General features: G+C 52.5%; 6 protein-coding genes across 6 annotated transcripts; 5 read left to right on the top strand and 1 right to left on the bottom strand.

The window, feature by feature from the left end:
* Nucleotides 1-102: 102 nt before the first annotated feature.
* On the bottom strand, nt 103-812 carry VTN77DRAFT_7922 (uncharacterized protein; the record flags this gene model as incomplete). The annotated part of the gene is made up of 2 exons (XM_069424363.1): nt 103-658; nt 703-812. 2 exons carry the CDS (start codon nt 810-812, stop codon nt 103-105), a joined length of 666 nt encoding a protein of 221 aa, XP_069275033.1.
* Nucleotides 813-994: 182 nt separating this feature from the next.
* On the top strand, nt 995-2,954 carry VTN77DRAFT_7921 (uncharacterized protein; the record flags this gene model as incomplete). Its single annotated transcript, XM_069424362.1, has 2 exons — nt 995-1,376; nt 1,432-2,954. The coding sequence occupies 2 exons, from the start codon at nt 995-997 to the stop codon at nt 2,952-2,954; spliced, it is 1,905 nt and encodes a 634-aa protein (XP_069275032.1).
* Nucleotides 2,955-3,243: 289 nt separating this feature from the next.
* On the top strand, nt 3,244-4,806 carry VTN77DRAFT_7920 (uncharacterized protein; the record flags this gene model as incomplete). Its single annotated transcript, XM_069424361.1, has 3 exons — nt 3,244-3,552; nt 3,615-3,878; nt 3,943-4,806. The coding sequence occupies 3 exons, from the start codon at nt 3,244-3,246 to the stop codon at nt 4,804-4,806; spliced, it is 1,437 nt and encodes a 478-aa protein (XP_069275031.1).
* Nucleotides 4,807-6,207: 1,401 nt separating this feature from the next.
* Nucleotides 6,208-8,133, top strand: VTN77DRAFT_7919 (uncharacterized protein; the record flags this gene model as incomplete). Its single annotated transcript, XM_069424359.1, has 3 exons — nt 6,208-6,336; nt 6,413-6,626; nt 6,680-8,133. 3 exons carry the CDS (start codon nt 6,208-6,210, stop codon nt 8,131-8,133), a joined length of 1,797 nt encoding a protein of 598 aa, XP_069275030.1.
* Nucleotides 8,134-9,825: 1,692 nt separating this feature from the next.
* On the top strand, nt 9,826-12,139 carry VTN77DRAFT_7918 (uncharacterized protein; the record flags this gene model as incomplete). The annotated part of the gene is made up of 2 exons (XM_069424358.1): nt 9,826-10,261; nt 10,332-12,139. 2 exons carry the CDS (start codon nt 9,826-9,828, stop codon nt 12,137-12,139), a joined length of 2,244 nt encoding a protein of 747 aa, XP_069275029.1.
* Nucleotides 12,140-12,693: 554 nt separating this feature from the next.
* On the top strand, nt 12,694-13,655 carry VTN77DRAFT_7917 (40S ribosomal protein eS19; the record flags this gene model as incomplete). Its single annotated transcript, XM_069424357.1, has 4 exons — nt 12,694-12,723; nt 13,127-13,190; nt 13,247-13,307; nt 13,370-13,655. The coding sequence occupies 4 exons, from the start codon at nt 12,694-12,696 to the stop codon at nt 13,653-13,655; spliced, it is 441 nt and encodes a 146-aa protein (XP_069275028.1).
* Nucleotides 13,656-13,846: the final 191 nt, after the last annotated feature.

The raw sequence follows: 13,846 nt of genomic DNA, 5'->3' as shown, positions 1-13,846 counted from the left end.
CTGACCGGTGTTCCTGACGCAATTGACAGGAAGAAGTCTTCAAACCAGGGTCAGCGGAGACACAGGTGAGAGAAAAAGAATTGCTGAAGCTGGCCGACGCATTCATATATAACCGCGTCCACCTAGGTAGTTACCTAATCGACGCACCCTGAGCAGTCGCACGTGGCATCCTACCTCAGGACTCCGTACATGCTCCAATACAACATCCAAGGCTCTATCGGAGAGCGCCCGGCGTTTCCAAGGGCATTGATAGCAGCCCGATAGCTCGAACCATAACTGGCTAGTGATACGCCCCCGCGCGGCCCCCTCCGCGGCTGGGCAAAGCACGATGCTCGCCGAGCGCTTTTGACTCGACAGCCAGCTGCTGGTCTGTGTAATGGCCAGCCGGTGATTGGTCTCCAGGCAGTCTCCGCCGAGGTTCCTTCCTAAGGCGCTTCCGGTTCGTCCGATCCATGGCCGATCCCCAGACCGGGATCTAGCCCGGAAAGTCTCCGCCAAGATAAATCCCCCCTCGAGGCACGTGCCACAACGGCCGCTGTTGAACGGTGTGACAACGCGCGCTGCCAAAGGAACGTTGCATCCTTCTCGACGTCCTGCAGCTGCCGTTACTCGATGCGGAAGGTCCTGTCGGGCCGCAGTACTGTCTTGCCCTAGGCAACTTCACTGGATGGATCATGACTACGGAGTACCAAGTGAAGCTACCTCGTTTTCAGACCCATCAGGGAAGGGGAATTGTATGCCTTGTAAATTGTCGCCGGAATTCGGCATCGTTTCGATTCGTTCTGCTCTTCTAGAATCCAGATCGATTTCATGCTGAGCCGAATTTAGCGCTTATCTAGATCGTCCCGACTTTTGTTGCAATCATGCGTGCCGGCTGTTCTGCTGGCCTGGGTATATTCACCTCTTCAGACCCGTGTTCTATGAACCTGCGTCATGCGAGCTCGCACTTGCCTGCCTGGCCTTGTTGTGCGTGTCGGCTGCTTCCCTTTCAGCCATGGAAGGTGGTGTGAAGAGCGACTTTTCGTCGCCGCATGGCCAAGAAATCAAAGGGCAGGTAGCCCCCGCGGCGCCTAAGACTAGCCGGAAGAGGCTTCTTGGGATCGTGCTTTCCTCCGCCGTCCTGTTTGTTGTCATCGCTCTCGGACTCGGTCTGGGCCTGGGATTGGGACTGAAGCACAATGGCAACAACTTGGCTGCCTCGAACGGGACATCCTCGCCGTCCTCATCAGTGGCATATAATCCTCCGATTGGGAACGAATCATGGAGGCGGAATACCTCCGAATACCTTTTGGATATGACGACGTGGGATATCAACGCGCCTCCGACGACGCGAGTGTACAACTTTACCATATCAGAGATTGAAGGCTTCCCGGATGGTGAGCGAGAGATGTCCGAGAGAACTGGCCTACTCCACCGCTAACTTTCCAACAGGCGTGCTGCGGAAATTGTACGTGATCAACGGACAGTTCCCCGGCCCTCTGATTCGAGTGAACCGTGGCGATCGGGTTCTTGTGAATGTGACGAACAACCTGTCCGAGCCTACGTCCCTTCATTGGCATGGCTTGTACCAAAATGGCACCAACTGGATGGATGGCACCACGGGGATTACGCAGTGCCCCATCCCCCCAGGTAGGAGCTTCCTATACAACTTCACCGTGGAGAACCAGTATGGCACGTACTGGTATCACTCCCACACGTCGACTCAATATATGGACGGCCTGCTCGGGCCCTTCATCGTCCATGCCCCCGAAGAAGCCCAATTCCGGCAGAGCTACGATTATGACCAGGTGGTGCTCCTCCAGGACTATTATCACAACCTGAGTGCATCGTATCTGCCTGCGTATCTCGCTCCTGGCAACGAGAATACCGAGCCCGTGCCAGATAATGGGCTGGTGCAAGGCACAAACTTTTTCAACTGCTCCTCACTAGACAGTGACAGCGGTTACACCTGCTACCAAAATTCGTCGCGTGCTCTCTTCAACGTGCAGAAGAATAAGCGATACCGACTCCGACTTATCAACGGAGGCGGTTTCGCTATGTTTCAGTTCTCGGTGGATAATCACACCCTGTCGGTCATCGAGGCTGACTCTACAATGGTCGAGCCGCTGCAGGTCCATCAATTGGCCATCGCTGTCGCAGAACGGTACTCGGTCATCCTAACAACCGATCAGAAGCCGTCGAACTACTGGATCCGTGCGACGCTAGATACGTACTGCTTTGCGGGCCAAAATCCGGTTCTTGACGCAGGCGTCAAGGCCATCCTAAGCTATACGGACAGTGAAACACTCCCGACCGATCAAATCTCGGTTGAATGGTCAGCCGACCCCGATGTGCTATGCGAAGATCTCAATTCCACCCTTCTAGTGCCGGCCGTCCCGCAGCAGGCTCCGCCGGCTGATGTCCTTTACTCCCTTCAGTTTTCCTTTGAAATTGGCGCGTATGCCTTGGATAGGGCTTATATCAATGGCACTAGCTGGGTCGTCTCTGATATTCCCACTCTCAACGTGGTGGTTCCCGGGTTGCGATCCGGTAACAGTACCTTCAACGCAACCGGAGTGACACCATCCTACGGTCTCTCCAACCAATACATTATCAGCATCCCTGAATATCAAGTGGTTGACATCCTACTCACCAACTTCGACGACTCATCGCATCCCTTCCATCTACACGGACATACATTCTGGGTCATGGCGGCCTCGCCAAACCAATACTTCGATTGGAACTCATACGGATCGCTGAACACGACCAACCCACTTCGGAGGGATACTGTTATTGTAGACTCCTACGGGTGGGTCTTGTTACGGTTTGTAAGCGACAATCCGGGGATGTGGGCCTTCCACTGCCACATCGCCTGGCATCTCGAGGCTGGTCTGATGATGCAATTTCAAACGCGTAATGATCTGATGAAGGACTGGGTTCTTCCTAGTGATGTGTTGGGTCTTTGTAGTGCCTAGTCGCTGGTACCGTTGGAATAGAATTCATAGTTTTCTCCCTTCAATTGTGAAGAAATCCGTACGGGGTATGATTTGACGTCAAAAGAAGCCGCGTAGAGAACTGCGTTTTTTTCCCGAAATGTTCTGATAGATAATGTTGATAAGATCCAAGTCACGTGCGACATTTCAACCTCGGCTGCCAGCGCCGCGGCAATCTCACATCGTAGATTAGATCTTAACTTGTCTCTTTCCCGTCATTTGCGTATCAACTGCCCTTGGCCATTTCCATGTGGCTCACTATGATTCCACGATGACTTCAGCCAACTTCGCTGCCGCTCAGAAAAGGGTCCTGGAGCGTCGCCGTCTCTTGGAGGCGGAAGCTCGCACCCGTCTCGCGGAGCAGCAGCGTGCGTCACGCGTCGATCGCGCTGCGCTGGAAAGATTGCCTTATCCCTTGAATAGGCTGGCCGGGTCAGGGCTTGGGTTATGGGATACCATCAAGGGACGCGAAGGGACGAGGCCAAGCTTCCGTGTCGGCCAGGTCGATGCGGAATTGCTCGATGAAGAATTGCTGGATTTGCTCAAAGGACAAGTCGGTGAAGCGCTTAAATACTTCGGGGTAAGGATCTCACCGGATTATTCATGTGTTATATCATGGCAATTAACCTCCTTATTTGACAGCCTCACATTCGTGAAGATTGGTCGAGCGAGATCCAGCTTGTTCTGCGTGCCATCCTTTTCAAGCTCTCCATATGGGACCATAACGCCTCGTACGGTGCAGCGCTGCAAGGCCTGCGATACACAGATAGCCGAAGCAAATCACCTGTCCATGTCCCTCCAACGAAGTGGCAGAAGATTCTGTACGGCCTCTTTACGGTTGGCGGTCGTTACGCATGGGAAAAATGGGAGAATTGGCTGATCGATCGTGAGAATGGTTACGATGAGGTAAATTCTCCAGTCCCGCTCTTCCTCTACACCTTGGACCCGGATTGTGGCTCACAGAAATCAGCCCTCTCGAGAGACACGCCTTTTGTCCCGAATAACGAACCTCGTTTCTACGACACACTCTATTGCAGCTTTCATCTCTTTCCTGGTCTTTCTCGTGAACGGTCGGTATCGAACCTTGATCGACCGCATTCTCCGCATTCGACTTGCCCCTCCTTCCAGCCAGGTCAGTCGAGAGGTATCGTTTGAATATCTCAACCGCCAACTGGTCTGGCATGCATTCACCGAGTTCCTTCTCTTCCTTCTTCCCCTTGTAGGGATCAGCCGATGGCGCCGATGGGTGTCCCGAGCTTGGCGGAAAACCGTTGCGGCGATAAGGGCCAGCGATGAGGATGATGGCGCCGCCGAAAAGCGAGGACAGCTGGCGTTCCTACCAGAGCGGACATGCGCGATCTGTTATCAGGAGCAGAACCCGACGTCTACGTCAGAGAGCGATCTTCTCGGTGCGTCAGCTTCTGCTGGAGGGATCATTGGCTCTGCACAGACAGACATCACGAACCCTTATGAGACGGTACCGTGCGGTTGTATATATTGTTTCGTCTGCATCACGGGGAAATTGGAAGCGGAAGAGGGAGAAGGTTGGATCTGTCTCCGCTGTGGTGAGCTCGTGAAGCAGTGCAAACCATGGAACGGCGACGTCCTGGAAGAAGCCCGTCGCTCGTCCGGTGGTGGGAAAAATGTCGGGTTCGCAGAGCCGGAAGAGACGGAAGAGACGGAGACAGCCGAAGAGGAGACGTCTGATGCGGAACCTGAGAGACATAGCCCGTTGCAGAACATTGATACAGATGAAGCGCTTGACGATTCCAACACCTGGTCGACGGTTGAGAGAGAAGATACCCCTGACAGTGAAACGGTCAACTCGAAATAAAATCACCATCTGAGCATGGCCAGTATGATAGCAGAGGGATATATAGACTATAATCACCGATACCCTTTCGTAATTAATGGCCCTTGGATACATGGAGGATACATGGATTTCGGCCTATGAAATGCAAAAGTCGTCATAGACGGCATTGATATGTGTCTTGGAGTTGAAAGTTCAGTCTAGTGCCTTTTAAATAAATGGTTTGTTTTGATTCCTAGGAACCTTCTGTTAGATAAAAAAAATCCTGTTTCCCTCCTTGCCTTCTCAGTGGATATATGCTACTGCTGTTTTTTGCTCTACAACTGGAACCCTCCTGCGTTTATGCTGCAATAGCAATGGGGAATTCTCATCTGTGGAGGGTTCCACGGTCAGATCTAGAGGGCACTATACACTCACCAGAATCCAGACGGACTTGGGCTGCTTTTCACAAGCATACGAAGACTCCTGGCAGTTTTTTTTGACCTTTTTGCTTCGTCGATGCGTGGATTTCTGCTTATGAAGATTTGGACGACTTTTTTTCGTATTCGAAGGACCTTTTTTAGGGATGGAGGTCTCGCGTACCGTGAACAAGAATAAGAATAAAGGGTGTTTCAGCAGACGTCATCACTCCGCATCGAAGACCGGACCAGTAAGTCTGGTTTATTATTGTTTTCATGCTATAGCTGGTATCGGGCTGGTGGATTGGGAATCTGGGATGCCATGCATGGTATTTACTATGCAGTGCTGAGATTCTATCCTCCAAGGTATGAAATTTGGTCAGAAATATAGGTAGTCGAACGACCTAGACGTCTCTGATGTGAACTCGTACCAAGAGTACTGCTCTCTATAAATTAACTGGACTCTTCAGTTGATGGAGATTCTTTGCTGGCATATTCGTATTGTTCAATTGTACCGAGACTCACCAATCACAATGAGCATATTGCATCAAGACAAAATGCGGTCTGCCATTGGCAGGTCTCATGGTACCTGGCGCATTAGCCAATTACCCCACACCGGGGCTAGCCTCTGCCCCGATCTCGGGAGTCCAGATGAATCAGAGGGACTGCGTCTTTGTACGGCCGGGGAGAGCGGGCCAACTCCGATCGGCCAAGAGGGAGAGAGGGGTGGTTATGTCGGCATTCAAAGCGAGGCAGTATTCTCCTCAGGAATTTGGTAGACAAAAAGCCCACCTCTTTTATTCGATGTATATATCTCCGGCCGAACGAGTCTAGACAATTCAAATTAACTCCTTTCGCATCTCGTTCGTACGTTCTGTTGGTACAGCATACCTACACAAGTATCGTTTTCACTCCGCTACCCCGCATCAATTGCCTTTGTCGTAGTTTCCTACTCCTCCGTCTTATTTTTACAATTCAAGTTTACTAACTGACGTCAAAAATATCACAGCGGGAAAGACTTGCCGTCATGGCCGAGGAGGCACGATATCTTGATTTTTCACCAGCACCTCACGGTGCAAAGCACGAGGATGGCACCCCGGTGTTGAACCGATATTCAACATTTATCACCAAGGGCCATGACTTTCCTGGTGCTCAGGTGGGTCGGAAATATCGGTCTGATAACTCTGAGAATTTCTCCCCATTACAACAATTTTAACTCAACTGTCTTCTAGGCCATGCTCTATGCTGCTGGCGTGCCGGATCGCGAGGCAATGAAGAAGAGTCCGCAGGTGGGCATTGCCTCAGTGTGGTGGGAAGGCAACCCTTGTAATATGCATTTACTCGATCTTGCAAAGACCGTGAAGAAGGCCGTTCAAGATAAGGGATTGATTGGCTGGCAATATAACACTGTTGGAGTCTCAGATGCCATTACGATGGGCAGCGAAGGTACGACTCGTACTACCATTTTCCAGTTGAGATGTGCGCTTATGACATCGCAGGTATGCGGTTCTCTCTTCAGACCCGCGAATTGATCGCCGACAGCATCGAGACCGTGACCTGCGCGCAGTATCACGATGCGTGTATCGCGATCCCCGGCTGTGATAAGAACATGCCAGGGGTAGTTATGGGCATGGCCAGACATAACCGACCTTCTATCATGATTTATGGTGGCACGATCCAGGTTGGATATTCCAACCTCCTCCGGAAGCCGATCAACATCTCCACCTGCTTTGAAGCTGCGGGTGCTTACGCCTACAACACTCTGCGTCAACCAGATGACGGGGGAGATACCAGCAAGACGAAAGATGAGATCATAGAGGATTTGGAGCGACATGCATGCCCCGGGGCCGGCGCCTGTGGTGGCATGTTCACCGCTAACACCATGGCTACGGCTATCGAATCCATGGGTTTGAGCTTGCCGGGTTCATCCTCGACGCCCGCTGCTTCGCCGTCGAAGATGCGGGAGTGCGTCAAGGCTGCAGACGCCATCCAAACGTGTCTGGAAAAAAATATTAGGCCGCGAGATCTCCTGACGAAGCGGTCGTTTGAGAATGCACTCGTGATGACGATGGCCCTGGGCGGAAGCACTAACGGTGTCCTCCATTTCCTAGCCATGGCACGAACTGCCGGGGTGGATCTCACTCTCGAGGATGTGCAGAGGGTCAGCAACAAGGTCCCCTTCATTGCTGACCTGGCTCCCAGTGGGAAATACTACATGGCAGACCTTTACGAGATCGGAGGAATCCCGTCTGTGCAGAAACTGCTCATCGCGGCTGGGCTGTTGGACGGAGATATCCCCACCGTGACTGGCAAGACCCTCGCACAGAACGTCGAGTCCTTCCCGTCCCTGCCTCAAGATCAGGTCATCATTCGTCCCCTCAACAATCCGATCAAGGCGACCGGTCACCTCCAGATCCTCAAGGGAAACCTGGCTCCTGGCGGAGCAGTCGCCAAGATCACTGGGAAAGAGGGAACCAAGTTCACGGGGAAGGCTCGTGTATTCAACAAGGAGCACGAGCTCAACGATGCTCTCACCAAGGGTGAGATCCCCCGGGGCGAGAATCTGGTTCTCGTCGTGCGCTACGAAGGTCCCAAGGGCGGTCCCGGAATGCCGGAACAGCTCAAAGCCAGTGCCGCTCTGATGGGTGCAAAGCTCACCAACGTGGCCCTGATTACAGACGGGAGATACTCCGGTGCCAGTCACGGATTCATCGTCGGTCATATTGTGCCCGAAGCCGCGGTGGGAGGTCCCATTGCCGTGGTCCGGGACGGTGACATCATTACCATCAATGCAGAGACCAATGAGATTAATATGGACGTCTCAGATGAGGAGATCCAGGAACGATTGAAGAACTGGCAGCCCCCCAAACCGCAGGTTACCCGTGGCGTGCTGGCGAAGTATGCGCGACTGGTCGGCGACGCCTCTCACGGGGCGATGACCGACTTGTTCTAATTCTAGTTGGCACAGTCAATGATCTGTCACTCCGTACAGCGGTGCTATTATTACAGGAATTCAGATTACGCATGCTTGCGGTGGTTTTTATACAGATCAGATAAAAAATGGTGAGATGGAATTGATCGACCATGCAGCCAGCATTGTATGTACATACTCCGTACGCAGTACCAGATCCGATTTGTGCAATGTCACCTGCATATTTCCTTGTGTGCATTATTAAGAAAACCTGTAGAAATCAAGTACGTAAGCATCACTTGCACGTGGCTCGATCTCGATTTCTTTATGGCTACGAGCAAGAATAAGCAATTAGACATCAGTCCAAAAAGGGGGCGATAAGGAGAGAAAAAAAAAAGGAAAAAAGAAAAACAGTGCCAAAAAATAGAAACCATTCTGAGCAGAGTAATAATACTCCGTACTTATCTACATACTATTTTTTTTTCCATCAGATAATTAGATTCGTCCAGAAGGCTGCACCGAAGCGTCGGGAAGCGGCAAACAGCGAAGCGAATTCGGCGATGCTTCCACGCGGTGGGCAGAGGCCCCATCTCTCGCGCTTCCACCGCTGTCTCGGGGCTCTTAGTCGTTCGCTAACCGACGCCATGGTTGATCATCACAGCCATTCTTAATTCTTAGCTATCCTTGTTTCCTCTGGGCTTCAGCTACCACTGACGTAGCAGCATTCTAGAAAATATCCACCCATCACCGCCCGCGGTCCGCGTGCAGGAGCTCTGACAGGCTAGAAGCTAGCAGAGATCAATCAACTCCAAGGTCCAGTGACTCCGTCTTAACGATCACATAGATGGGAGCAATTGATTGAAGCAAGGAGCCCCGTTTGTCGTACAAGCTGTCACTGCTCACTGCACTGGGCGAGGTGAGTTGTTTCGTTTGTGCGCTTCCATGTTTGCAGTCACCTGAACGAAATTTTTTTTTCCTTTCACCAGTCAGTGGTCGTATCTCCTCCGCGTTGCTGGTTCTATTCCTCCGATTCCTTCCCCCTTTAGTCGCACGATCTAGGCTGACTGCATTTCTTAACGCTGAGTGGATAGGATCGCCCAATAATGCCAATTCTGCAACGCTTCCATGATTGCTTGCATGCCCCGTGACTGACAGCGCCCTGACCCTAATTCTTGTCTCCCCGTCTCTGACGCAATCCGCCTTGATTTTCTTTTCTTAGCGGCAGCGGCCCGAACGTTTGTGCTCCCGTTGACGCCAGGCGCCCCCCAAGAGTCAGACGCAGCCACACTCTGACAGCCAGCGACAGCTGCACTGGGCTCGATTCACCACACCCATTGGTCCCCTGCGTCGTTGCCCGAAGAGCCAAGTGCTGAGTTGATGTGTTGGCGGCTTGCGGCGGATTCGATCTCCGTAAGGACCAGACCACCACTATTGACTGCCAGCCTCACTTATCCACGGCAGCCCACCGGCATTCCTACCTCACATAGCTAATACGTATGCCCCTTGGGTGGGTTTCTGATATCCAGTGGAGGAATTTAGAACACGCACCAGTTATCAGCCCCATTGGAAGCGGATCCGAATCCTGACCAGATTTGCGGATCCCGGGCGCTGGAAAGCCGGGGAAAGCTGGGAACAACTTGGCCAGGGTGCTAGAGTCACAGGCCAGACCTTCTCTCCTAGGGGAGGGAGCTAGCTCACTGATCTTCATAAATTGCGTTCAGTCCCACGCCGACAATGGTAATGTCGATAGATACTAATAAACCTCTCTCCCCCTCGACCTTTACATCGCTCCCTTCCCAATTCACTACCGGGTCGCGCGACGGAAACGTGGCCCTTTCATTCTCCAGCCGTGGTTTATTCGGACGTCTCATAGATCTGTGGTGGTCCGACGCTGAAAGCAATGAGCGCTTGAATTGGACGAATCTGGTGTTTTGGACCGCCTGCTTCACCGCAATGGCTGGCTGTGGAGTTCTGTCGGGCCTTCTGGCTCGCCGTAGGGAGCCCGAACGGCCGCCGGTGAGGAGACGCTATAACAAAGACACCAGCGGGACAGTGACGTCGTCCGAAGATGAGGAGAGCGAACAGCGAAGCTCGTCGTCTATCCGAAAGAAGATCGCTGATGTCAGTGAGAAGGAGTTTGCGACAACGTATCAGCGATTTTCAAACAGTGGTTCGTAGTCACCTGTTCCGCTTTGCTTGTACAAAACTACGGACGGACTGACGTCTATATGCCATGACAGAGAAGTATGTCGATCCGGGCCTGCTCAAGAAACACTCATCCTATGTATCCTACACGACGTCGGTGGCCACCTATCCTTCCGTCCGAACGTTCTTCTGCAAACACCCCCATATGGATAAATTTCCCTCCAAACCCACACCGATTCCTCTCCTCGTTTTTGTGCACGGCTTGGGGGGATCTCTTGCCCAGTTCCACCCGCTTCTCACCAGTCTGTCCAATGTCGGGCCGTGCTTTGGAATCGACTTACCCGGCTGCGGCTTGTCGTCCTTCTCTCCGAAGTCATGGGATGCTTATACAATTGAGGCGCTGGCAGAGCTTCTTGCTGTGGCGATTGAAAAGCATCGCGACCGGGCTGCTGGACAAGGTGTCGTGTTGATTGCCCACAGCCTGGGTTGCTCGTTGTCTGCCTTGCTGGCATCCTCCACGTCTCCTGTGCAAACTGAATTACGAGAACATATCTTGGGTGTCATTGCCGTCTGTCCCCGCGCGTCACCACCTTCTGCACAGGAGGTGGCCCTGTTCCGCCGATTGCTCTGGATACCCAACCCCATTTTTAATCTGTGGCGGCTCTGGGACCGACGTGGTGGTCTAAAGAGCAAGAGCGTCTCTCGATTCGTCGGAGAGGATGCCGACCCCGATACCAGACAACTCCAAGTCCGATTCAACGCCCAAAGTCGGACTGCGGTGTGGAGACGAATGGCCTGGGGAAGTCTGCCTGAGTACAAGAACGATAAGCCGATTGAGGGCATGCCGGGTCCGGAAGTCTGGAGTGGCCTGTATGCACCAGTTTTACTCGTTGCCGGTGAGGCCGACGCCATCACCAAGCCAGCGGAGGTTGAGAAGCTCCTGAAGTTTTTTGGCAGCACCAAAGGCGAAACGAGGATGGATACAGATACCGGGAGCTCCCTCGTGCCCGACGCGTCCCGGGTTCATAACCAAGTTCAAGCACCTTACGATCCGCGAGCTCATGAAGCAGACTTCGGACTCGAGGTTGCACATGGGGAGGCTGTCTTACCGCGGGACGACGACGAGTCCGATGCGAAGCAGGGGAATGATACGGGTTCTACCAAGCTGAAGAGGGTCGTGAAGACAACGATCCTCCCAGCGCCAGCTTCTCATGCTCTTCTCTATGACCGTGCGACCTACCGGACACTGGCAGGCCTCATTCAAGATTTCCTCTACAAGCACGTTGATCACCGGCTCAATCTGGGCTGGCAGTTGCGACATCTCAACACCTCTGGCAAGTGGGATGTCAAGAATCTTGCCAAATGGAAGAAAGTAGCGCCTACCTCAGAGCCGATCGCGGACACTTTCGTTGCGCTGAAAATGCTGCGGGAAGTGGATGAGGAGCACAATCCAGTCCTTTTCTCCCAGAAATGGAAAGGCAAGATCTATGCCGTGGTGGATATCAGTCACGAGAACCCGGTGTACGATCCCAACCAGTTGGAGAAAGGCGGGATTCATTATCACAAACACCCGACGGTGTCGAAGATCCCTCCGACTCCGGATGAGACGCGCGATTTCATCGGTCTGGTCGATCGGCTGGAGAGGGAGATCACGGATCAGATGGAGAAACAAGGTGGTGACGGGGAGCGTACGCGCCCGCTGGTCGGGGTACACTGTCACTACGGCTTCAACCGGACGGGCTTCTTGATCGTCAGTTACCTCAACGAGAGGAAGGGCTTTAGCGTGCAAGGCGCCATTGACGAATTCGAGAAGTTCCGACCGCCGGGGATTCGACACGAGCACTTTATTGATACACTGTTTGTTCGATATTGCGTTGGGCTCAAGCGGGCGCCAACATTGTAGACGTGTTACAGGTTACAGCTTACAGCAGATAGATGGATGGTTCGGGCGCTGGGTTTAGATTAGAGGGTCAAGGTTGCGATTGGTTGGAGTTCGGGTTTTTTTTTCTTCTTTTTCGTTTTTGTTAAGAAGCGATGAGTGATGATTATATAATTGTCGATACCACTGTATAGTAGATACTCTTAATAACAGAATTCTTTCAGCTTTAAGTTAACATCATGGTGAAGCTTTTTGGTCTGCTGAGTTAAGATAGTAATGAAATTATTCATGCCTGACTATCAAGGCTCTAAGGCACCAAATTCGGCCTTGGCAGGACCTAGGGCACGGCTAAACCCCGACAGGCTAAGCGAAAGCCGCCCGCACAGAATCCACACACCGCCCGACCACCACCTCGCGTCCGTCCGTCTTCGTTGTGTGTGCGTGCGAAATTTCGAGAGGCTCGACCTTGACGACCACCGACCACCGACAAACGCCCGCCTCGTCCGTCTTCCCCTTCCACAACCTTCGTTTCACCCTTTTCGACGAGGTTCGAGAAAAGAAAAAAAAAAGTCGCAACCATGGGTGGTGTCACCGTTCGCGACGTGGACGTAAGTTTACTTTATCTCCGTTCAATTCTTTTCTTGGACTTGGATCTGGACCTGGACCTCTCTCGAGTGTTCCTCTCTCTCGGAAGACAGAAAGAGGATGATGGATGCTACGTACGAGCGGGGAATTGGACGATCTATACTGTGGGGGACAGATTGCAGTGCCGAATGATGGGATATATTGCCAGTTCTTTGACGGACGACAGTCTCGACCAAGGTGGATTACAGATGGGATTCTGTTGAAGAACGATAATGAATGCTTCGGCGAAGGACAGATGGCTGGATTTCCGAGAGAGAGGGAGCAACACAGAGAGAGGGGCCAGGGAGGATGCAAACGGGGATACAATACAGAGGAAACAAGAGTGATGGCTGTGATGGCTGACTGGGAAATCTTTCTCGACTGCAGGCGCAGAAGTTCATTGCGGCTTACGCCGCCTTCCTGAAGCGTCAGGGCAAGCTCCCGATTCCAGGTGCGTTTGAAAATTCAGTACACATTTTTCCTGCAAAGACTGACGATGGACTATAGGATGGGTCGACACTGTGAAGACCTCCTGCTCCAACGAGCTCCCTCCTCAGGATGCTGACTGGTACGATCTGACGATCTATATTTCATTTGTTGCAGATTTTTTTTCTGACGCACTACTTCCAGGTTCTACGTTCGCGCCGCCGCCGNCGCCCGTCACATCTACCTCCGCAAGACCGTCGGAGTCGGTCGCCTCCGCAAGGTGCACGGCTCGCCCAAGAACCGCGGCTCGCGCCCATCGCACCACGTCGACGCCTCCGGCAATGTCGACCGCAAGATCGTCCAGGCGCTCGAGAAGATCGGGGTTGTCGAGATTGACGAGGAGAAGGGTGGCCGACGGATCACCCAGAGCGGCCAGCGTGACCTGGACCGCATTGCCAAGACGACTGTGGATGAGGAAGACGAGGAGTAAATTAATGCGATAAAAGAAAATTAATTTACTTTGAGCCTTATCTCCTTTTTTCTTTTTTATTGTCTCCTGTTTTCTCTGTTTACATACAACAAATGTCCCGCTTTCCCTGTTAAAAACTGTTTCTTCTTTTCCTCCCGGGGTCTAACGTACGAACAAACGAACGAACGAATCGATGGATCATTAGACGTTAC

This window comes from Rasamsonia byssochlamydoides (genome assembly GCF_041956645.1).
Source record: "Rasamsonia byssochlamydoides strain NRRL 3658 unplaced genomic scaffold VTN77scaffold_66, whole genome shotgun sequence".
NCBI lineage: Eukaryota > Fungi > Ascomycota > Eurotiomycetes > Eurotiales > Trichocomaceae > Rasamsonia > Rasamsonia byssochlamydoides.
The sequence above is the reverse complement of the archived record's forward strand: the minus strand, read 5'-3'. Positions and strand labels throughout refer to the sequence as shown.